The 23,550-nt window shown below is 35.9% G+C and overlaps 6 protein-coding genes across 6 annotated transcripts; 4 read left to right on the top strand and 2 right to left on the bottom strand.

The window, feature by feature from the left end:
* Positions 1-590: 590 nt before the first annotated feature.
* Positions 591-2,950, bottom strand: CBG05292 (the record flags this gene model as incomplete). The annotated part of the gene is made up of 5 exons (XM_002645544.1): positions 591-662; positions 850-1,026; positions 1,113-1,364; positions 1,410-1,758; positions 2,862-2,950. The coding sequence occupies 5 exons, from the start codon at positions 2,948-2,950 to the stop codon at positions 591-593; spliced, it is 939 nt and encodes a 312-aa protein (XP_002645590.1).
* Positions 2,951-4,329: 1,379 nt separating this feature from the next.
* CBG05291 lies at positions 4,330-6,120 on the top strand (the record flags this gene model as incomplete). Its single annotated transcript, XM_045240402.1, has 3 exons — positions 4,330-5,102; positions 5,156-5,280; positions 5,858-6,120. The coding sequence occupies 3 exons, from the start codon at positions 4,330-4,332 to the stop codon at positions 6,118-6,120; spliced, it is 1,161 nt and encodes a 386-aa protein (XP_045092898.1).
* Positions 6,121-6,724: 604 nt separating this feature from the next.
* Positions 6,725-8,909, top strand: Cbr-srd-40 (the record flags this gene model as incomplete). Its single annotated transcript, XM_002645542.1, has 6 exons — positions 6,725-7,021; positions 7,688-7,825; positions 7,870-8,066; positions 8,111-8,189; positions 8,609-8,687; positions 8,734-8,909. The coding sequence occupies 6 exons, from the start codon at positions 6,725-6,727 to the stop codon at positions 8,907-8,909; spliced, it is 966 nt and encodes a 321-aa protein (XP_002645588.1).
* Positions 8,910-10,181: 1,272 nt separating this feature from the next.
* Cbr-srd-41 lies at positions 10,182-11,422 on the top strand (the record flags this gene model as incomplete). The annotated part of the gene is made up of 6 exons (XM_002645541.2): positions 10,182-10,481; positions 10,522-10,659; positions 10,702-10,898; positions 10,965-11,043; positions 11,090-11,168; positions 11,223-11,422. 6 exons carry the CDS (start codon positions 10,182-10,184, stop codon positions 11,420-11,422), a joined length of 993 nt encoding a protein of 330 aa, XP_002645587.2.
* A 2,277-nt stretch (positions 11,423-13,699) lies between these two features.
* Positions 13,700-14,845, top strand: Cbr-srd-47 (the record flags this gene model as incomplete). Its single annotated transcript, XM_045240401.1, has 5 exons — positions 13,700-14,122; positions 14,170-14,366; positions 14,416-14,497; positions 14,541-14,619; positions 14,667-14,845. 5 exons carry the CDS (start codon positions 13,700-13,702, stop codon positions 14,843-14,845), a joined length of 960 nt encoding a protein of 319 aa, XP_045092897.1.
* A 2,431-nt stretch (positions 14,846-17,276) lies between these two features.
* CBG05287 lies at positions 17,277-19,080 on the bottom strand (the record flags this gene model as incomplete). The annotated part of the gene is made up of 4 exons (XM_002645539.2): positions 17,277-17,458; positions 18,652-18,730; positions 18,777-18,855; positions 18,908-19,080. 4 exons carry the CDS (start codon positions 19,078-19,080, stop codon positions 17,277-17,279), a joined length of 513 nt encoding a protein of 170 aa, XP_002645585.2.
* Positions 19,081-23,550: the final 4,470 nt, after the last annotated feature.

The following is a 23,550-nucleotide window of genomic DNA, read 5'->3' as shown; positions in this document are numbered from 1 at the left end:
GGCCGCCCATCTTATCCACAAGTATGATTTTTTTAAGTCCCAAGTATCTGCTTTCTGAAATTGAGTTAATCAATATTCAGAAAATTAAACGAAATGCGAAAGAGTCCCAAAACTACACACACAAAAAAGGGGAATCTATATGAAAGGGAAACTAATGTCTTGAAGATTTCCTCTCAAACGAGAATCGATTTTTCATGTTTGAACGCGGCAATTTAACTTCTACCCAACTCGCTATCCCGGCGACTTCCAAATTGAAAAAATCCTGCTTTCACTGAAATACTATTGATATGCTCTTGTATTTCCAAGAAAAGCACCATCATTTTAATGAAGAATTGTGTTACTCAAAGTATTCATTAATCGACAAGAGTTTGTTAAGAAAAAACATTAAAAATTAAAGCATATTTGATATTAGATTAGTTTGACAAACATGACACAGGAATGTAGTAGAAAAGCTCAAGAAAATGGCTTTAACAGCGTTAGAGAGATCAATTAGTGCGATTAGTTATTTAATAGGAGTGATTAGCTATTCAATAAGAGTGATTAGGTATTTAGTAAAACATATCGATAATTTAATGAGAGAGATTAGTTATTTAATGAGAGACTGAAGAACCGGCAGTCGTTGGAGGCTCGAATTTTGGGACGAATTGCTGGTAATCTGGCATCTGAAACAACATAATTGAAAACAAGGTCAAATTCGTACAGGGAAAATCAGAGCACGGCTTTTAAAAATGTTTCATGATAACCATTATTTTATGGAACAAAGGAAGCAAACAATTATCGAACTCCTTGCCGAAACAGGCCGATCCGGGAAGTATGGGGAAATTTATGTTTCAATTTTCAAAAACTTACATTCGGTGGAACAAGCATGAATGGTGGTGCCATTGAATATCCTTGCATCATGTATGGATTCGGAATACATGGCATTGGTTGTGGAGCACATCTTTGGGCGTTTCTCTCATTTTCTGATTTTTCTTTCGACAACATCTTCTTGTAGCGGATTCTCTTATTTCCGAACCAATTGCTGACCTGAAACATACAAAGTATTGCGAAAACATTACAACCCTCCTCCGGATAATCTTCCACTCTGTTTCCTAGGAATACGCATTACTAACCTGTCCTACACTAATATTACACTGGCGAGCCAGCTCTTCTTTTTCTTGCTCCGTTGGGTATGGATGAGTGATGTGGGCTTGGAAGTAGTTGTTGAGAATCTCCGTTGACTGTCGTGAGAAGTTCTTTCTGGTTCGCCGAGCATCCATGTAGACTCTCTTCAAGTGAGTGACGTTTTCGCATGAACGCTGTTTTGCACATTCGATGACTTTTTGAAACTTGTGGGATACCATATTCGACATGCATTCGATATCCTGAAACAAAAGATTTTATGAACTTACTCTCATTTTTAGCTATACCTTGTGAGTGATCGGGCGGAATTCCCCTTGAGATCTTATAACATTTGACACAGTCTCACTGAATTCTGCCCGCCTTTTGTGACACGCACCGATCTCTTGGTTGAGATCATTTTGCACACTGTTTAGCTCTCTGTTGAAGTCCGGCTCACGCTTAATATCTGCCACATGAGATGGATCACATCCTGGAACCACAATCCCCTCGGCTGTGAGCATGTTGTCAAGCATTTTTTCGTTTTGATTGTTCACTGGACAAAGAGCCGGGCGTGGAGAAATTGACACTTTCTCTTTGTTATCAATCAATACAGACTGCATTGCACGATGAAGTGGATTGACTCTGATTTGGCATTTTCTGAAAGTAAGATAGATGAGTACATGTAATTATCAATACGATAGCATGTATTTCAACATGAAAAACCTAATCGTTTGATCAGATAAATTTAAAGTTTCTGATTTCTAAAGTAGTCAGAACTCCCCACTACACAAGCAAAATTAGAATAAAGAAGCGGTATTACTCATGTCTAGTCAGTATAACAAGAGAACCTCAACAACTATCTAAACATCGTTGAAGATTTTAGACTCCGTTCGCCATATTCAGCCAATTTATATTAGTTGCAGTTCCAAAAATCACGTTTTCAGGGCGAAACAAGGGAACTCAAAAATTAAAAAAAACGTTTTTATGAGAAAAATTGTTAATAATGAAATTTCATTAAATTCTGAGTATAACGCAACCAACTTTTTGTGTTGAAAAGTCCCAGAAGTTTAGAAAATCGTCTTTGAAAATCGTTTTTTTGCATTGAAAAGGAGATTTGTGTTACTGAAAGCGATAACCCAGCTGAAACTGGCGATCGGAGAGGCTATTCGCAACTTGAAAATTGTTTTATCAAAATCTGAGTTTAAAAGGTGTTGAATTTCCTTCGTTAACGTTTCTAATTTCTAGGTCAGCCCGAATATGCTACTATGAAATCGCAAATAAAATTGAGAAAGGATATTTAGACTGAAGTTTAGTCACTATGATTTGAAAAAATTTATGTGTCAGTATCGAATTTTAGGCAGTTTCCATAAAAACACAGTTGGGTATTTATTTCCATTATAGGCCCCGAAATATTCTAATTAAACGCCCCCTGACAATAATAGGCATAGGCCAAAGCGGGAGGAAATATCGATGATTCCAAAAAACATAAGCTTATCTCCCCAAACCTGGAAGTTTTGAAGATTCCAGAAGGAGTCTATGCCACCATCATTTCAATAAGTCCCCCTCTCCCGCAATCCGTTCCAATCTGACCCCCCCCCCCCCGCGTAGTGGTATTCTGTGAGTTGCGTTTGGGGGTGCATATTGGTTTGCCTGGGGGTTATAATGAAAGATTTCCACGGATTCCAAAATAACCCCGAAATCAATGTAATTCTCCCACACAGTGTCCTACAAAATAATTTGAATGAATATCCAAAACTCACAATGAATTCATGGCATTCTCATCAAGCGTCATATCGGTAATTTTTGTGACTTCTGCAAGTAGTTCGGCAAGATTAGTCGGTCCTCCCATCGCTCCTGAAAATGATTTATTGTTGATGGATGCTGACAAGTGATAATAGAAGAGCAACTTGAACGGACACAACGAAAGAGGAAAAATGAAGAGAAAGTGACACTTGACAAGAAATAGGACAAATTATGATGACAAGATGGGTACGTGAGTATAGGAGGGAGTTGGGCGGATCAAGTGTGTCGTTCGATAGGGCGTATTGGTGATCGGGGGGTGAAGAGAGACAGTGGTCCGCAATATGCGGTCAGTGTGCGCGCAATGACGTAACCCGCTATGTATTATGCAGAGGTCAACCGATCAATGTGCAGAAAATACCTACGTCTTCTTATTATACCTGCGTTTTCGTCTGTACATCATCTACTTCTCTTCACCTAGTTTATTGTTTTTTTGTTTTTACCGCCCATAATTAATACATGGGAAAGTTGTAAAATGAATAGTCTATCTGTAAACTAACAATACATTTTCTCAACTAAAATTTTTTCATAAAACTGTTACTAACATCAACTACTGGCATGATTTGTTTGATAACATATAGATCTTTTGTGTTAGTTCAAAACAAAATAACCAACGAATATTTTTAGAATTCACCAATTTTCAAAAAATGAGAAAGAGCAAGACTTCTTGTGACAAATCGCTCTTGCTAAAAATAATGAATTCTCGAATAATGCATGCCAATACTGCATCTGATATGTCGTTAATGAAAAAACCCAGAAATGTCGAAAAATGGAAAATAAATTGTATTAAAGTTTGGTTCAAAAATCATACCCAAGAGCTTATCAGTTTTCTGAGTAGGACCCACGTTATGAGGGAAATAGAATTAGAGTCATAGGACTATATATTTTTTGAGAACACCCTTACTTATATTCTAGTTTTTCATACTAATTTCTAGTTTTAATTGCCCCATTTCGCCTACTCCCTACAAATTGTAGAAAATGATTTTACCATTTAAAATTTTTTGCATAGTTTTATTTTAGAAACTTCCCTCAGGGCTCTTGGTTTCATTATGAATCAATCAATGGTTTTTTTTCGGAAAAATAAGCAAATTTTTATTGCAATTTAGAAAATAGGCAATGCATATTCTCATTAGCTGGTTTTAATTTTGTAAGCTTCTAGCTCATGAAAACTCCAAATTTCGCAACAAAGGTATGGTCCCTCTATAATCAAACACAGCCTAAAAAACAGTCTGTCAGTTAATCCTTCCCAAAGAAGAGAGGTGGTGGGTGAGACTAGCACCTTGACTCCTTTCTTCCCCCAAACGCTAATCCGTATCGTTTTCGCATTGTTGTCTACGTACCTACCTATCGCCTCCTCCAAATTATTCGTCTCCAACTTTACGCATGAAACCTTTTAACCAAGACAAAATCTCATATTACAGCTCTTCAATGTTGTTCCAAGATGAATCATCATATGCCAATCCAGGAATCTATCGCCAGTCACTGGAAGAAATCATGTACACTCCAATTAGAAAAGTCGAGAAGAAGCAGTTCCACGACGAGACGTTGTCCAGTGCCAAACGAGTAACAACGCTATTGCAAAAGTTTGAAAGCGGCAAGCTTGATTTGTCAATTGATACCGAGGAAATTAAAGATGTGAAACATCACGAAGACGACATTCTCGATGGACCAGTTTATCCGATTTTATTCACACCAACTCCAAAACCAAGAACGATTCGAAGAGGATTGAGGCCAAAAGAGGCAACGGAATATCATGACGATAAGTTAGTCACCGAGAAGAAGAAGGAGTGTCCCGTGATCGTGGAAACACCAATTTTGCGTACAATCAACCGCCAGTTCTCTGGAGTCAGCTTCATCGAAACACCGTTCAAGCTATCAAGAATCAACCTGGAGGGAAGCGCAAAACGTCAAGAACCGTATGAATCTAGACAGAAAACAAAGTCAACGGAAGTTGAAGACCATACTTTGGTCACCAAGCAGGAAAAAGAGAGTCCAGTGCTTGTGGAAACGCCAATTTTGCGCACGCTCAATCGCCAATTCTCTGGAGCCAGCTACATCGAGACACGATACAAGCTATCAAGGAGCAACTTGGAGAAATCCACAGAACTACTGGAGCAGTATGGATCAAGACAGACATCAAAGTCTACTGGTTCTTCATCAGGATCCTCAGAAGCGTCGTCTTCCGATTCTAATGATAACAGGTATGGTCGTGGTTACAAAGAAAACTGACTGCATGCGAGTCCTTTGTTTTCAGAAACGATGTGAACACTGAAACAGCCTCCGATAGCTTTAACACGGCAAATCGCTTCTACTTCTCCAAGTTCGCTAGAGCCCAAGTTCACCACAAATTCGAAATGTATTTCAAATGGGACTCTGAGAGTGAGTTTTTTTCGTCATACACGAGTTTTCGACTGAATTCAGATCTGCGTCATTTTTCGAAAAAAAGTGTGTTTTATCAAAAAAGAAATAATTCCCCGTTTTCAATGTCATCATAAAGTTAGAAATCGAAATATCATTTTTCCAACTCACAAAACGATTGTTCCATTTTCTTTTTAGCGCAAAAATTAAGTTTTGCTAAAACTATATATTTTATACATTTTTAACAAAGATTCATCAATGAGTTAATGAAAAATTTCAAAAAAGAAAAACCAAAAAAAGGCCTCTTCTAATTAAAGAGTACTTATATTAGTAGGATCCACTAAAGCTACACCGGAACAATAGAAGGGGCGCGGCTCTTCTAATATAGGTTTTACGGTATAACGATTTCAAGTAATAATTTGACAAATTTATGGCGGATCATTACTTATACAAAGAATTGACATGTTTCCTGAAAATTGAGCTGCTAAATTGAAAATTCGCAATACAAATCAAAGTGGGATAGAAATCAAAGTTATATGTTGAGGTGTAGAGAGTTAAGTGTAGAGCGATTTTTTAAATTTAATCATGATCATTCCAGCGCTTCGTTCATGTGCAGTCACCGTGTCAAAACTACGTTTTGAGATTTTGCAAAAGATCCCGCAGTGCGAGAAGGATGAACGTGTTATTCGAATGATGAAAATCTACAAAAAATGCAGTGAAGGAGTTAATAAAGAGATGGACACTCTCTGCTGTGCCCTATTTGACCTTCTCGATGACGTCAATGATAAACGGCTTTCGATTCATGAGGAATATGTTGTAGAGAAATATAACAAAAAGATCGCGAGTTTTGGATCCAGATAACTAATAAGATTTCACAGCTTGAACGCCTCTTTTTTTGAATTGTAATATCTTCTCAATCATCAGGCAGCAAATTCCATTTTTATTCGATTCATCTAATCTCAAATGTGATATTGTACCAACGTTTTCTTCTCTCCCTTTGTTTTTCATATCTATCGTTCAAATTGTTTTTATTAAAACTCTCTCCTTGTTCTTCTGGTCTTTTCTTTTTTCCTTGTCAAATTTTTTGTTGTATTTTCGCTATAATAATCAGATTTTTACTTTCTTGCTGAGATAAAAACCTTGAATTTGAATTTTTCTTTTCTTAGAATCGAAACTCATCATAAATGATTACTGACATTAGACAACAATTATATCTCAAAGTTTGCTCTTCGAACCTTTGAAGGATAGCTTTGTTTGCTCAGTTTTTTTTTGAGGCACCTGTTCTCACAAACGACTGAATAAAAAACGCAGTATTCAAAAACATCTGCTCTCCGCGAATTTCCGTAAAAGTTGAATTTTTAATGGAATGAAAGAGCCAGGTAACCAAGAAGCCAGAGTTATTTCCCTTGATTGAATCAAGGCAACGTCTCTGGCTACTCGATTATCATTACTGGCTATTTCCAGAATGACGACTGACGTTTATAGAGAGGTTCTTGCTATTTTTTATCCGGCATTCTTTGTATCATCTTTACTCATTCAAGCAATCCTAGTTTATTTTATTATTTTCCACTCTCCGAAAAGTTTAGAAACAATGAAAGTGTTCCTAGTGAACACTAGTGTCTTCCATGTTATTCTTATTTTTGTAAGCTGTGCTTCACAGTTTAGAATGATATCCACATCAGTGCCCATTGAGTTACGAAGTTATGGACCTTGTAAATATTTCGAGGCTTGGATGGGCTATTCGCTGTACCAGATGTTGCAGGTAAGTACTACAGCTCAATTTTTTGAGATTTTCAAAAATGCGAGTTTAAGCGGCATTAAAGGTGGGGGGACAGGAGATTTTTCGTAGTTTTTTTGTAGCTATAGTATGCATTCTACCGTCACGGTGTACAACGCTTAATGTCACTCTGCGTACAGCTGTCGTCTTCGCCTTTATGTATGCTATCGGGCGTGCGCTTTCTCTTTGCCCGCGTGGCTCAGTCGGTAGCGGCGCCGCACCCTCAATCATCGCCCTCACAAGTTCAACTCCTCGAGGGGCATCTTTGAACGGAATTTCGTGAAAATTATTTTTTTCATGTCCCCCCACCTTCAAATAACTTTGACACTCTAATAGAATACCACCCAAATAACGTCAGAATTCCAATTTTAGAATCTAAAAGATACCGTGAAGCATTGAATAAAAGGCCCCTTGATTCTTTACTTCAAGCCGATTTATCTTGCTTCCTGGGAAATATATCAAAAAGTGGTAAACAGACAAAATGTTCCATGAGGTGCAAAGTTTAAAGTTAGGGAATTTTATTCATAAAAGAGGTTACGTTAGTTTCAACATGTTCAACATATTTTTGAGCCAGTTTATGTTACCATTCTGTAAACAAACGTTCAAAGCAATCCCAACATTTTTAATGTTCTCCAAAATTAATCTTTTCAGACTTCCGCATTTATGAGTGGCATGTCTATTCTGGTCACCTTCTTTTTCAAATATGAAGTCGTTCGATGTATCAAACTTCCGCGTTGTCGGATAATCATTATTGTTATCGGGTTCCACATCCCCATATTTGTCTCATTAGTAAGACCCACACAAAAAGTAATTATTGACAATTAACGTTACAGTTGATGGAGATAATCATGGTTGTTACACAAGCCTTACCAGATGATGTCCGAGAAAAATATAGACTCATCAATAGTAACGTACAAGAATACTCGGTAATCGGATCACTGAGCTTGAAAACTCTACCGAGCATAATCAATTTTGCCCTTATTTCTGGAGCTGTTGCATTTGCACCTTTCATATCGTTTTTTTTCAGGAAGTAAGAATTTTTGATATTCGCAAATATTATCGTTTTGATTACAGCAAAATCTTAACTCGAATCAACTCCAAGCTGAATCATCATTCCCAACAGCGGAAAACTTTGATACGGGTGTTTGTAAAAGTGGGTCTTTTATATTTTGAAATTAGAACTTGCGGTTAAAATGCTATCATAAAACGACAGTTTAAGTTGAATATTGTTTAACTTGGGTGTCTGAAAAAGTATTTATTACTTGTATGTTTGATTTGAAAATTGTAGAGATTTTTAATGTTTGTTGCAAAAAAAGCTCTATGTTTGTTGCTGACTTTTGCGTGAAAAAATTTAGTCCTTTTTTCATCAATCTTAGTAATTAATTCCAAATTTTTAAGTGCATTTTTAGGTAAATTTGAAATTTTAGGTATATATATTTTTTTTTTAAAATATAAGACAAAATCAAATTTCTATAGTTGTTTGATAGTTTTCAAATTTTACGGGCCAAACGGTCAAGTAATGAATACTTTTTCAGACAGTTATCCGGTTTTTTTGCAAAATACATTTTTCAGGGTCTCACTATTCAAGCCTTTCTACCGCTTATATTCTACGTCCCAATTTTTGGGCTTTACATCTATTGCATTCTAACCCGTAATCTCCCTAGACTCCTTTTTTGCAAAATTGCTCATAATTTCAGACTTCGAAGTTCTCTTCCAGCAATACTTCATGACGGTCGTCCCTTCGCTACCTGCCCTTTTCGATCCATTAATAACTTTGTACTTTGTGACGCCATACAGACGACGATTGAAAATTTGGATGCGAATTGAGAAGGAATCAAAAGTTATGCCTGTCATAACATCACAAATCAACTAATCGTTTCTCGATTTTGTGCAAATATCAATGAAATGGATAAATGCTTCCAGACTCTGTAATTTTCATGACACTTTGATATTAACATGTACATGCTATTTCAAATACAACTTTTCGAATTTGACATATAGTTAGTAAGAAAGTGATGTGGGTATATAATCAGTTTCGCTTTTGCTTCTGATCCATTGGTATCAGAAAAAATTCTTTAATTATGAGAGGAAACGGTTTTTTTTTTCATTCAGGATGAGTTGGTTTGATTCTTGGTAGTGGGAGAAACGGTGAAAAAAATGAACAATTAGTTCTTAGAAATGTGGAATGTATAATGCAAATATCTTCACGGAGATTGAAAAACAAGATTTCTGATTTTGACCTTGTTCTATTTTCCAGACATTCAAACCACCCGGCAAGCAAGAACTTATCAGGAAAACACAAGAAAAATGTTCAAAAAATTTAATCCGAATTTACAAAAAATTCTGATTAATAATTTTGCTGTTATCAGCTTTTATATTTGAAAACTGGCAGGCTAAAAGAACTGCAAAAAATTTATTTTTCAACGACTTATTATACTGGTACAAAAAAGTCATAGTCAGAAGTCCCACAACTACCGTATTCAAAAAATACTTTCATTTTCTCGATTTCCGTACCTTTTCAGTCACTTTTTGCGCTACTGAAAATCCTCCTTGATCACTCAATATGATAATAACCAAAGTAGACAAAAAAAAAATAAAACACGAGGAAATAAGTTCTGAAATGCAATTATTTCTGGTTTATTTTCGTTAAAGGACCTTTGGCCACGGCTACTGGCGGTTTTCTTCTTCCGATTGTTTGCCAGTATTATAATCTTCTGATTCTTCTTATTAAAAATTCCAACTTACTCAAAACCAAACCTGTCAATTTAGAAATGTTATATTTCAAAATTTCTATTATGACTCACTTGAATATCCGCATCACCTTTTCATATATGAGCCACTTCAAAACCATTGAACACACCTTTTCTCTTGTTTTTTCTTCATCTCCACTAATTATTATTATCCCGCCAAGTGTTTTTTTTTCAGATCTGTATGAAGTTTGATTTCAGTTTTTCTATTATCCGTTATTTGCTATACTCTAAATGTCTTTTTCTCTTCTACAACTTCTGCTGAACGTCAGCACCGCGAGCCGGTGGACCTTCAAACCATGCAATTATTAAAGAAGGAAATATTGAACAACCAGTCATTTTTCCCAATCTCATTTCTACACTTTTCCTCTGTCTCGGACTAGTTTCCGCATTAGAAGATGCCATCTAGCGAAACATATCTAACCTTCTTATTTTTCTTTTATCCTATTCTAGCACTGGCATCGTGGGCCAGTCAATGTCTGACCAATTTTTTCATCTTACGTCATACCCCAAAATTTATGGAAAAATTAAAATATGTGATGATCAATACGAGTGTGTTTCAAACTGCTCACGTTTCTGTATGCTGGCTTATGCAGTTCCGTCAAGTTTCCAACGCGGATCCTATTCAAATTTGGAGCTACGGTCTGGGGAAATATTTTCCAGCACATATTGGTTATATGTTCTATCATATTATGCAGGTATGTTTGATTTGGAGTCTGGAAAAAAAATTAATTGCAGACATGCACATTTGCTAGTGGAATTTCTGTGGTAATAAGTTTGTTTCTCAAGTATCAAGCTGTTCGATTAACACCATTTGATCCAAAATGGAGAAAATTTGTATTGTTTCTTATTATCCTACCCTTAATTATTTCTGTGGTGAGTCATTCTGAAAAAGGACTGAAAATGATCTAAGTTCAGACCATGGAAGTAGTCCTTATCGTTGACCACTCTCTACCTCTGGAGATACGGGAACATTATGAACAATTGAATCTGAGCAATGAACAGTACACAATTGTGGGTGTCATAGATTTTTTGATCTGGCCATCTACAGTCAACACCTCTGTTATGGTATTATCAGTATTCATGTTTCCAGTTGTTGGGTTACTTTCCTTATGGTGAGTTTTTTTGAAAAATAATAATTTTTCTAAAAAGATGAATTTTTAAAAAATTGTGTTTTACAGGAAAATGAGAAAGCTATTCAAAAGAACATCAGACAGAGTGTCAGCAATCAAGAATACACAGAGAAGACTTTTTCTTATTGTAAGTACAAATATGTTTATTTCTCTTTATCATTTTTCATTTCCAGGGTCTTGTCATCCAAACATTTCTTCCTCTCATTTTCTATTGTCCTATTTCGCTAGTGTATTTTTATTGCATCAGAACAAGTAAGAACAATAACCACCTGAAATTTAAGATTCGCAATAAACCTTTTTTTTCAGAAGAAGAAATCCTACTTCAACAATATTTTATGTTCACGCTTCCTGCATGTCCGGCTCTTATAGATCCATACATTACATTATATTTTGTGAAACCATATCGGGATACTATTAAAAATTGGTTTACCATAAGATTGGGAACGGAAAAAGCGGTTATAGTATCTCCGGCAACAAAGAATAGTACTTTGATGATTGTGGAATAAATTACTGATATTTTGATTTGACGTTTTTCTACTAAATTGAACTCATTGACACATGTTTTGGAAAATCTGAAAAAAATTTAGAGTCAAACAATTATTTCAAACAAAATAAAAAAGCTGGAAACTTTCAAATGTGTGAAACAGATCTGAATTGGAAACTTTGAATTCACCGATTTTTTAAAAAATTTCTTACAAGGGAAGTGTTTTCAGAGGGGTGTTGAGAATTAGCTCAAAATTTGTACAAAGGTACTTTCGAACATGTTGAATACGATTTCAACAATATCTCGGTCATAACCCTAATAGGAACAAAAATATGGGCTCTCAAAGTGTTTTCGGTACTAAATTTTGACCAAGAACGTGCATTTTTCGAGCTTTAAAACTCTTTTTCCAGGATTTTTTCAAGCGGGAAACTTTTTTTGGATCATTTCTCTATCATCTAAAACATTTTTTGTACAATTTCAAAAAAAATTTTTTTTCGATTTTTGAAAAAAAAATCATCATGGGGTACCCCACACTTTAAAAGTGATTTTTTGAGAAATTTTTTTGAAAGTGCAAAAAGTTTTTCAAACATTCAGAAGTGATAGAAACATCATTTTCACAGAATTTGGCAGCTCGATTTCGTCTGTGAGCCCTGATAATTCCCAAAATCTGATAATTGCAAGAAGTTTGAGAAACTGTAACTTCTCAAATATTGCTCAAAATCGCACGGAATACACAGAAATATGTAAAGATCATTTGGATGATAGATTTGGTGGTGTTCCACTCAAAAAAAAGCAAGACGGAGCAATTCCGAGAGTCGAAAGTTTTGCTTTTGGGCGACAGGACAAGTCGAAAAAAACAATATTTCAAAATTTCATTAAAATTTCAAACACCTTCTTTTTCACTTTGAAAACGTCGGGAATTCATGAAATAAGTATAATTTGTTATTCAGGGGACCAAAATGGATATCGAAAATTAGTCTCGAAAAAAACAAAAAAAAGATTTACCACAGTGGGGTTCGAACCACCATAGTCACTCTTAATGAGTCTCCCTCTTACCGCAACACCACGCAGCCGATATTATCCTCTGGCGCGGAGTGCGTATACAATAAATTTTCAGACGAAGATTTTCAGCTTGTTGATGATACTATGACATAGATTTTTTCGTCATCGTGTTGCGGATATCTCAAACTATCAGTACTGAAACTTTCAGAAAATTCTCAACGCCCCTCCGAAAACACTTCCCTTGTTAGTGTTCCAGCTACTTGCCCATTTTTAGAAGACATTGTTTTTTAATGTTTTCAGTACAAAAACAGACTAGAAGGTGTTTTTCAGAAATCGACATATAACTGAAAAACTAGGAATTTTCGAAAGTTTCTGGAAATGAAAATTTTTGATTCTAGGTCTATTTTACACCCTTCAACATTTTTAAAGTGATCGGAAACTTGACAGCTGATTTCTATACCTGAAAATCATACTTGTCGAATTCCGGGCCGACCCGGTGACCCGGCCCGGCGGGTCGGGCCAGGCCGGGTTAGAAAACATTGTTCCGGCCCGGTCCGCCCGGGTAGCTGATTTTTCGAAAAATTTTGAATTCCACCTTAAAAACAACTTCCTGGTAAAATGCGCCCTTATAAAAGTATCGAAACTTCAAAATTCATAGCAATTTTGATTAAAACTTCACAAATTTTCAAAATACTTCGAAATTTTGAAATTTTGGAATCTGACCCGGGCCGACAGATCCGGGCCGGGTCATGGCCAGGCCGGCCCGGAGAATTTTTCATTTTGACCCGGCCCGGCCCGGCCCGTGACAAGTATGCTGAAAATGGTCAAAATAACCGGAAATCAACAGAAAAACAGGTTGTTATCTATCTAATTGACCGGTACTGTATATCAAATTTTGTAACAAAAAGTCATGAAATTGCGGTCTGTTTACAAACATCAAGTTAACCGCTAATCTCTTTTTACAATCTCAATAAAATTTTTTTTGAAAGATCTTTGTTAAATTAGCCAAAATTCCCATAGCTACATCATCTTGTTTTCCAAGTCCTAGTTCAAAAAGTCGGTTTTTGCTTTTTTTTTTCGTAAGATTATGAACCTGATTGTCACCTATTTGTCCATTTCTGACAACTCTCAAGAGGATAATGACTTCTTAAACTTTTGTTTTTCATATTCGTTTAGACGAGGCGCCAAGAAATCAAACCACACTTAATTATATAGATACCATATTTTAACCTAAAATTTTTGAGCTCAAAACACCTCCTTGTTTATCACTCTCTCACTACTTCTGCCAACGACGATCATGCATCGAGAGATTCTGTCTATACTGTTTCCAACTCTTTTCTGTATCGTTCTTCCAAGTCAAGTATTGCTTATGTACATGATCCAATATTATTCTCCCAAGTTCCTTAATAATTTGAAGTCAATTTTACGATGTAACTGTCTTTTGCAGTTTATAACTCTTTTAATAGCTTGCTCACTTCAAACGAGACAAGTTTCCAACTTGACTCCAATCGAAATATGGTGTTATGGTTATGTGAAAGACTTCGACCCCACGATTCTGTATTCGTTGTATTTCCTCTCCCAGAGTACTACTTTAGCTAGTGTGCTTCTTACATTCCTCACTATCTATTTAAAATTTGACGTCGTTCGAAACATGAATAAATCAAGTAACCAAAAATACATTGTGACGTTTATTCTTCTCATTCCAGTTGTAGTTGTGACAGTAAGAATTTGATCGAAGGGTACCCATAAATGTTTTCTAATGTTTAGGGTGCAGAAATTTTCCTAATAATTACCAAATCATTAGCATCCGAATATCAGGAAAAATTATTGAAGATCAACTTAAAGGTCACTGATCATTCTGTCATTGGCTTCATCACTTTACAAACTATTCCGAGTCAAGCGATATTCCTTTGTATAATCGGACCAGTTTTTATTCTTCCACCCATCGGTTTTCTGATCAGAAGGTTTGTTTCCTGGGCTTGGCGAATTGTTATAGAGAAAATTTTTTTTCAGAAAATTTGTCAATATTGTAAGTGCAACTCTAGAAAGGACAACGTCCACTAATCGAAAACAACAAAATCAAAGTTTTATAAATGTAGGCAAATGAAAAATAATGATTTCAAGTATTGTTTTTTTAGGGACTCACTATTCAAGTGTTCCTACCAATCGTTTGTTACCTCCCAATGTTCATTTATTTGTTCATAGTCATTGAAACAAGTAAGTGTTACTTGATAGAATGATTATTTCAAAAGTTACTTTTTCAGAAACCGAATCCCTTTTCGAGCAGTACTTTATTGGAATTTTCAGTACATTTCCATCTTTATTGGATTCCTATATAACTTCATACTCGGTCAAGACATATCGGAAGCAGATTAAAATCTTATTCAAACTGGAAAAGGCTGAGCAACCGATTGTGGTAGCTGCCATTGTTTCTCAGATGTAAAACATTTCTATGAAAATTTCTTTTTTTTTGGTGTAAAACAGACCTGGGTTGAAACCTTTGCATGCACAAAACTTTTTGAAAATTCCTAGCTTTTCAGCTCTTTTTCAATATTTGAAAGACGTCTGTTTTCAACATTTTCTGTACAAAAACGAGCCAAACAGGGGGTCTTTCAGAAATTTGTAAATAGCTGAGAAACTAGAAATTTGCGAAAAACAATGTGAATCAAGGTTTTCAATCTAGGTCTGTTAACCACAAAATTTCCAAACATCATAAAAATTTTTTCACGATCTCAATAAATTTTTTTTTTCAAAAAGAGTTTAGTTTGATTAGCCAGAATTCCCATAGCTACATTATCTTGTTTTCGAAGTCGTAGTTCAAAAAGTCGCTTTCTACTTCTTTTTTTCGTAAGATTATGAACCTGATTGTCACCTATTTGTCCATTTCTGACAACTCTCTAGAGGACTATGATTTTTCAAACTTTATTTTCCGTACTCGTTTAGACGAGGCGCCAAGAAATCAAACCACACTTAATTATATAGATACCATATTTTAACCTAACATTTCGGAGCTCAAAACACCTCCTTGTTTATCACTCTCTCACTACTTCTGCCAACGACGATCATGCATCGAGAGATTCTGTCTATACTGTTTCCAACTCTTTTCTGTATTGTTCTTCCAAGTCAAGTATTGCTTATGTACGTGATCCAATATTATTCTCCCAAGTTTCTTAATAATTTGAAGTCAATTTTACGATGTAACTGCCTTTTGCAGTTTATAACTCTTTTAATAGCTTGCTCGCTTCAAACGAGACAATTATCGAGCGTGACTCCAATTGAAGTATGGTCTTATGGTTATATAAGACACTTTAATGCCGCAATTCTCTATTCTCTGTATTTTCTTGCTCAAAGTACTACTTTAACCAGTATGATTCTTACATTTCTCACTATCTATTTAAAGTATGACACCGTTCAAAGTTTTAACAAAAAAAGCAACCAAAAATACATTGTAACATACTTGTAATCCGGGCCTTTGCCGGGCCTTCGCGGGCCCTGCCATAACTTTTTTCAGAATCAATGTTTTTGAACCAACTCAATCAGGTATGATAGAGCTCCACGAGTACTACAAAACGGTATTATTTGGAATACTGTATCTTGTTGTGAACAGAGTTACAGAGCAAAAGGAGCAAAAATAAAGCAGGCCCGCCCCGGGTCTGCCGGGCCCTGCGAGAAAAGCCACTCTGTAACTTTGATCATAGATAAGATACATTATTCCAAATAATACTGTTTTGTAGTACTCGTGGAGCTCTATCGTACCTGATTTAGTTGGTTCGAAAATATAGGCAAAGGCCCGGATTACAAGTATGCATTGTAATGTTTATTCTTCTCATTCCAATTGTAATTGTGACAGTAAGAACTTAATCAAAAGGTCTGCATAAAGTTTTTATAATGCTTAGTGTGCTGAATTTTTTCTTATAATAACCGAAACATTCTCAACTGAAGATATGGACAAATTACGGAAGATCAACTCAAATGTCACCGATCATTCTGTCATTGGCTACATCACTTTGAAAACTATTCCGAGTCAAGCAATATTTTTTTGTATAACAGTATCTGTTTTTTTTCTTCCACCCATCGGCTTGCTGATCAGAAGGTTTGTTTTTCAGTATTTCTCAAGTTGTTGTTGAGAAAAGTTTCAGAAAATTTATCAATATTGTAAGTGCAACTCTAGAAAGGACAACTTCTACTTATCGGAAACAACAAAATCAAAGTTTTATGAATGTAGACAATTGAAAAATAATGATTTCAAGTATTGTTTTTTTAGGGACTCACTATTCAGGTATTTCTTCCAATCACTTGCTACCTTCCAATATTTCTTTTCCTTTTTGTAGTCATTGAACAAAAAAATTCCAGAAACCGAATCCCTCTTCGAGCAGTACTTCATTGTAATTTTTACGATTTTTCCGTCTTTATTGGATTCCTATATAACTTTATACTCGGTCAAGTCATATCGGAAGCAGATTAAAAGCATATTCAAATTGGAGAAGGCTGAGCAAACAATTCAAGTGGCTGCTATTGCTTCTCAGATGTAAAACCTTTCTTTGACGTTTCTTTTCTTTGTAAAAGTTTAGTCGTGATTTATATTCTTCTTTTTGAATAACAGATTTTTCGTGGTTTGTAGCATCCGTTTTTATAAATGACACATAATTATTGCCTACCGTCATTGACGTCTGAACATTCAAAATCCCTAGACGTCAGCAAGATGTGATTTTGATTTTTAAAGTAGCTCATAATTTTCATAAAGTTGGTGTGTGATTCTTCCAACTTGAGTAGACAGGTGTCGGGTAGAAGCCACAAAGACAGAATGGATCAGAACAAGTCACTATCAAAAAATATATTTATTAAAAAAAAAGAGAATTAGTTATAAAAAAGGTTCACATGACCACAAAAACTGAAGGGATATGTGCGTCGGTGGTTGCTTGTTTTTCCCGTTGAAACCTCTTTTTTATAGTCCTACGATATGGAGTGATGAAATACATAGAAATCAGTGGGTCGAGAACAGTCGAAATCACAGGGAGTTCGAAAATCAAGTATTGTTGAAACAAGACCTCTTGTTCTGAAAAGATCTTATTGAAACACAGTTAGGGGTTTACATAACTGGTGATTAAATGTACAAAAACATGTTCATCAGTTGATTTGCAACCAGTTTGACTTTTTTCGTGTGTCGGCTGTCAAGTTTCTGTTCTGTTTGAAAGTTTTGAAAAGCGTAAAACAGGTCTAGATAAAAATATTCCTCTCACAGAATGTTCTGAAAATTTTTTGGAGCTATTTGACGATTTCTGGAAGACATCTCGTCTTGTCCCGTTTTTGTGGTCAAAACCTAAAAATGGCCAAAAATCAACTGAAAAATACGTTTTGGCCCATCTTATTGACCGGTACACACCATACATGTGGATGGCCGGGCCGGGCCGGCCCGCTTGCCTCAAAACCTTTGGCCCGCCTAGGACAACTTTTCGAAAATTTTACTTTTCGAATGTGCCAAAACATTTATAATGGCACAAATATTAATCCAAATGCATACAACCATCCGAAAAAGGCCAATTTAATTGAATTTTCAGCAAAAAATCAAACTTCATTAAGCCTTTTTTTCTAATTACGAAACTTTTTTTCTAATTACGACTTCAAAACAGTTTTTGTCGACAGTATCGGCTTCTAGTGTGGATTTTCTTTCACTAAGAAGAAAACCCATCTTGAAAAATGACGATTCGCTCTAAAATTTCAAAATTTTCAAAAAGCGGGCCGGCCAGGTGTAATTTTTTTCCGTCCCGGCCCGACCCGGCCCGCAGGCCGGCCATCTTTTCCAAAAGTATGGGTACACACAGTCAAAACTTAGATTCAAGAATTGATACTGACAACTAACGGAACTGAAGAAAATAACAATGAAAACGAATATTTTATGCTTGATAAAAACTATGAAATACAGAATTTTCCTACAAAAATACACTTAAAGGAGGTCAGACATAAAAGAAAAGCTCAGGGGTACAGCGCCGCTACCGGGTGAGCTACTGAGGCGCAAAGGCGACTTCCGACCGATGGTCTACATAAGCGTGGCGCGATTTTGTCCCCCAAACTGTCCCCCAAACGTTTTCCTATCTGGCCCCTATCAACGACTCTATTTTATAGTGAGTGCGAAATGAAAAAGTGAAAAAGAAAAAGTTCTTCAATTTATGAAGGTTCGTTATACGAAAAATTAGCAAAAATGGTCAGTTTCCATAGTCGCATAGTTTTGTTGGATCTTTTAGAACTCACTTGCAATGGTTGTGTAGAGTTGGCACAAGAACACCGGAACATACAGAAACAAGGGTAGGACTACTTGGATGGTGAGACCCTAAAATTTCAGAAATGACAATTCAGTGAGATTTGTGAATTCTTACTTTCAAAAATGTACGAGTTTGAGATCGTTTAGACTCCGAAATAGTGTCAATTGTTGACGTGATTTTCGAAGACACTTTTCTTCAAAAAAAAAAACGTTCATGAATGTGAATAGCCGTTTATCAAATCTTACCTTCTGAGAAATTCTGCCGTAATTGGGATGCCTAACACTAAAGTGTTAATGATAACATAATTGATAGCGCTCGGCAAAACGGATAGATCCACAAATCCTACATTTGCATAATCGGTGAGATTTTGGTTGAGAATGTAGTAATGTTCTCGGATATCTGCAGGCCATGATTGCATGAAAATTAAGAAGACTTCACAGGTCTGGAATCGAGTGGTTAGATCAAAAATTGCTACGCTTCTTCAAGATTTACCACAGAAACAGCAACAATACTGATGAGTATTCCTGCAACCGTACCAATTCTTCTTTTTGAAGGGATCACATATTCCGAAGCGTCGTTCAGGAGGAAGATCTCTACGATGCTTCGGTGACAATGTACCGATATAATACATACAAAGTCCAGGTACAGTACCGTTTCAAGCTTCTTATTCTGTAATCCTTCTTATTTCCAGCAAAACCAAAGCACTGAAGAGTGTCAGCCGATCGAGATCTTTTGCAGAGGTTCATAGATGCTGAGAGGAATGAAAAGAAGAAGGCGACATTTGAAGAAGGAGAATGTGCAGTTTGTTATGCAAAAATTTTTAATTTTTTTAAAAGGACCTATCCAAATGAGATATGTGCCTAAGCTATCACGCGAAATGTATCTTAAATTTTGTTGAGAGTGAAGCTTTGTGCCCATACTGTAAAAATCCTTATTTTAATGCTGATGATTCACCTGTTTTGTATTAATTTTTATTTCTACTTTGTTATTACTCATCTAATAAATTTTTCTCGTATCTTTTTTTGCTACAGGAAGTTGGGAAAAAGAGAAGGGCCATAGTTGTTCCGGTGAAACGAGAACCTCACGTTTTAGAATTCAAAGGTTTTAGAAAAATAATTTTAGATAAAAACTACGATTTCTTTTTCATTTAAATCGAAAAGTTCATATCTAATCTAACATTCTCATTTTAACCTTTGAATTCACAGAATTTCTGAAAATTCCTAATTTTTCAGCTATTCGCCCATTTCTGAAAGACAACCATTCCTGGCCAGTTTTTGTACTAATCGAATCAAAGTCTACCCTTCACAATTTTCAAAGCTTTCGGACATTTGAAAGCCGAGCTCCAGATTCTTGAAAATTGTCAAAACCAACTGACATGAAAAAGCGTATTTGTAATCTCATTGACTCGTACTGTATTTGGATGTTTTGCAGAGTTTCGTACTCTCATTTATTCATAAAATGACGCCTCTATACTTTCACAAGAATATTAGGTTGGCGGGAAAGTCTTTGTCACTTTTTCAATAGTTTATTTCTAAAAGAAAAAATAACCGAATAATTAATTATATTGTCCATCATTATCAACAACATGTCTCCAACGTTCCCTCAATTTATGGATTCCATTGCGGTAGAATCCAGCCGGGCGTGAGGCAAAGTATTGTTTGAGTGCCGCTTCGACCGCTCCACGGGAATTGAAGCTTCTTCCTTCGAAGGCACGTGTCATATCGCCAAATAACCAATAGTCGGAAGGAGCAAGATCAGGAGAATACGGGGGGTGAGGGAGAACATTCCATCCATATCCCATCAGCTCCTGCTTCACTTGTTTCGAAACATGTGGGCGAGCGTTATCATGTTGATAGTACACTTTCTTGTCTTTCAGGGCCGAACGGTCGACTGCTTTCTTGAGGTTTCGTAGTTGAGTAGTGTAGAGGTCTCCAGTTATTGTTTTGCCCTCGGGCAGAAGTTCCCAGTAGATGGGGCCGTCCACTCCCCACCACACAGAGAGCATAACTTTTTTCGGATGAAGGTCGGGTTTGGGGACATCCTGTGGGCTCTCTCCTTCTCCAACCCACTGGGATTTCCTGTGGTGATTATCGTAGAAGACCCACTTCTCATCTCCGGTTATTAGCCGGTCCAGCCATCGATCGCCCGCGTGGAGAGTGAGAAGAGTAATCGAATCGTCGACTCGGCGGTCAAGGTTGGCTTGAGTCAGGTGATGAGGTATGAATCGACCAAAAAGTTTTCTCATTCCAAGAGACTTCAAACCTTCAAGGACTGTGCTATGGTGAACTCCGAATGTGACAGCTAGTTCACGGCTAGATTGAAATGGATCCGATTGCAATGCGTGCTTCGCTTGTCCAAATCCAACTCACGGGGTCTCCCAGAGCGATCCTTTTCATCGAGCGAGAAGTCATCTTTTTCGAAACGATGGAACCAATTGCGAATAGTATTGTAGTGAGGGGCATGTGTGTTGTACACATTCTTCAAGAAAGTTTCCGAATCCTTCATCGTGGTGTGAGATAGGAAGAGGTAAATCAAAACATGTCTGATGTGAATAGCAGTGGGAACAAACATATCGTTTCAATTACAGATGAGGAGCAGGGAAGGAGATGGGGACTTGTTTATATGGAAGGTTCTTATCACCTTGTTATTCACTAAAGTCGATATCATACACAGCCTCCATATACGAGAACAGTGATTAAACAAACAGAGTGACAAAGACTTTCCCGCCAACCTAATATCTTGAAATGTAAAGCGATAGCCGTAATTTTCTGAAATTTCGAAAAGTCTGATATTCTGAAAAAAACGAAAGTTACGAAAACTCGAAAAAATGTTGGAAAATTCCGAAAAATCAAAAAACTAAAGAAATTTCCGAATATTCCAATTATGAAACTTTCTAAAAAAACTTTCTGTAAATTTCAGAAATTTTCGGAATTTTCGGAATTTTCGGAATTCAGAACGGATCGAGTCTTTTGCTCTATGCGGAACTTCTTCATTTTTTTTAAATACTTAAAACGTAACAATTTTTCGAAATTGTTGGAATTCATGCAATGTTTGAAATTACCAGAATGTTCTCGAGTTTAAATAAATGATGAAAGCGATCACTACAAAATATTTTTTGTTCTAAATTATCTTTCAGGTTTGAATTCTTTCTAATTTTCTAAATTTTAAAAATTTTCTGCAATTTCTAAACGCGTTTAAAATTCAAAACTTTCTTGAAATGTTGAAATTTTCCTGTAATTTTGAAATGCCTTGAAAAATTTTTCTTATTTTATGGGATTGCTGCATTTCTAATTCTTCGATTTTCCCGGAAATTTTGTTGCTTCATCTTCTTGGTTCACCTCCTAACGAAGAATATTGTTTCCTCCCCAACACGTTTTTAAATCTCGCAAATTTCGTTAATATTTTTTAATTCCCGTTAATCTCTATTTTAATTTCCTTTAATGTTTCTTTTGTAATCTATTGTAACCGTTAATCTTTCATTAAACATGTAGTGTTTCCTCGTTCGCAATTCTTTAAAATTGTGGGATTTTCGTTTATCTCTCTTTCGTTCACGGTTAATCTCTCTTTCCCGTTAATCTCTCTTTTAATTTCCGTTGATCTATCTTTTGCAATTTCTATTAATCTATCATGTAGGGTTTCTTTACCCTTTTCAACTAGATGATCATTTAAAAGTGGGCGGAGAATGATGTGACCGTCGGCCATCAGACTTCGTTTTCTTCAGTCTTTCTCTATGACGACCTGACTGAATGGACGTCTAATTTATTTGTTTTGATTTTTCTGGTATTTCTTACTATCTATTCTATTTTATCGATTCGCGTTCAAGGTTAGTGAAGAAGTATCAACAGATACATAATAACATTCCTGCGGTTTAGTACATTATCAAAAACAGTAAGGAAAATAGGGAACGAAGACTTTAATGTGATTCAACTGTTCCTGACAAATTCGAAAATTCAACAAATATTCATTAGTATAGATCCAGCATTTCTGGGAGTGAAAAAATAACAAATATTGTAATAGCCAGAAAATTTTTTCAAAAAAAAATTCTAAACTTGAAAAAGACGATGTCAAGACAAACCTAATTTGAAGAATCATATCACTGTACAATTTAAAATTAAAAATTTTTCTTCTCCGTTTTGCCCCATAATAATAGCAAAGCGTATTCCTCTAGTGAAAAATAACGCAAATAAGGTATTTGAGTAGATTTCACATTCTGATTCCGTCATAGTCTCCGTAATATACCCATTTTATCTCAAAATGACAACAAAATAAATGGTGAACCAGGAAAACCAATACGTTATAAATCTTCCTTCCGTCATAAGTAAGTGATGATGACGCAAAGAATTTATTACATAGCAAAATTTGTTCTCTCAGTCCCTGTCTAGATTGATCTAGATTACTGTTTTGAAATGCGTAGGGCGACCAAAAAGAGCGAATGCGTTGGATACATAGAAAAAATTGCAATAAAAATGAAAAACGATTAAAAATGATTTTTGACAATTTTTAACCTTCAAGTCTAAGTTTTTGTCACATTTCCGTTTTGAGCGTCAAAATTCAGAAAAATCAATTATTAGGACTTCTGTACCTTGTTAGAATAACACTTTTGTTAAAATTAGTCGAAAGTTTATGAAAAAATAAGACGTCTACATTTTTCTTTTTCCAGAAATCTCCAATCAAATTCCGTCCATATCCACATCACAAAGAAATAGGTATCGAGATTGACGGCGTCAAAATTCCTGACGTCGACATCATAGAAGGCAAAATCTCGTAAAATGACGTTCCACATTCAGAAGCCATGGATAAAATATTTTGAGAAAGTTTGTGGGCTGAGTTAGAGGCGGGTAATGATAAATTCGAAAAAAGGCAGAAGTCGGATTCAGAAGACGTTTGA

This window comes from Caenorhabditis briggsae, assembly GCF_000004555.2.
Source record: "Caenorhabditis briggsae complete genome, chrX, whole genome shotgun sequence".
Lineage (NCBI taxonomy): Eukaryota > Metazoa > Nematoda > Chromadorea > Rhabditida > Rhabditidae > Caenorhabditis > Caenorhabditis briggsae.
Note: the sequence above shows the minus strand (reverse complement) of the source record. Positions and strands in the feature narration are given on the sequence as shown.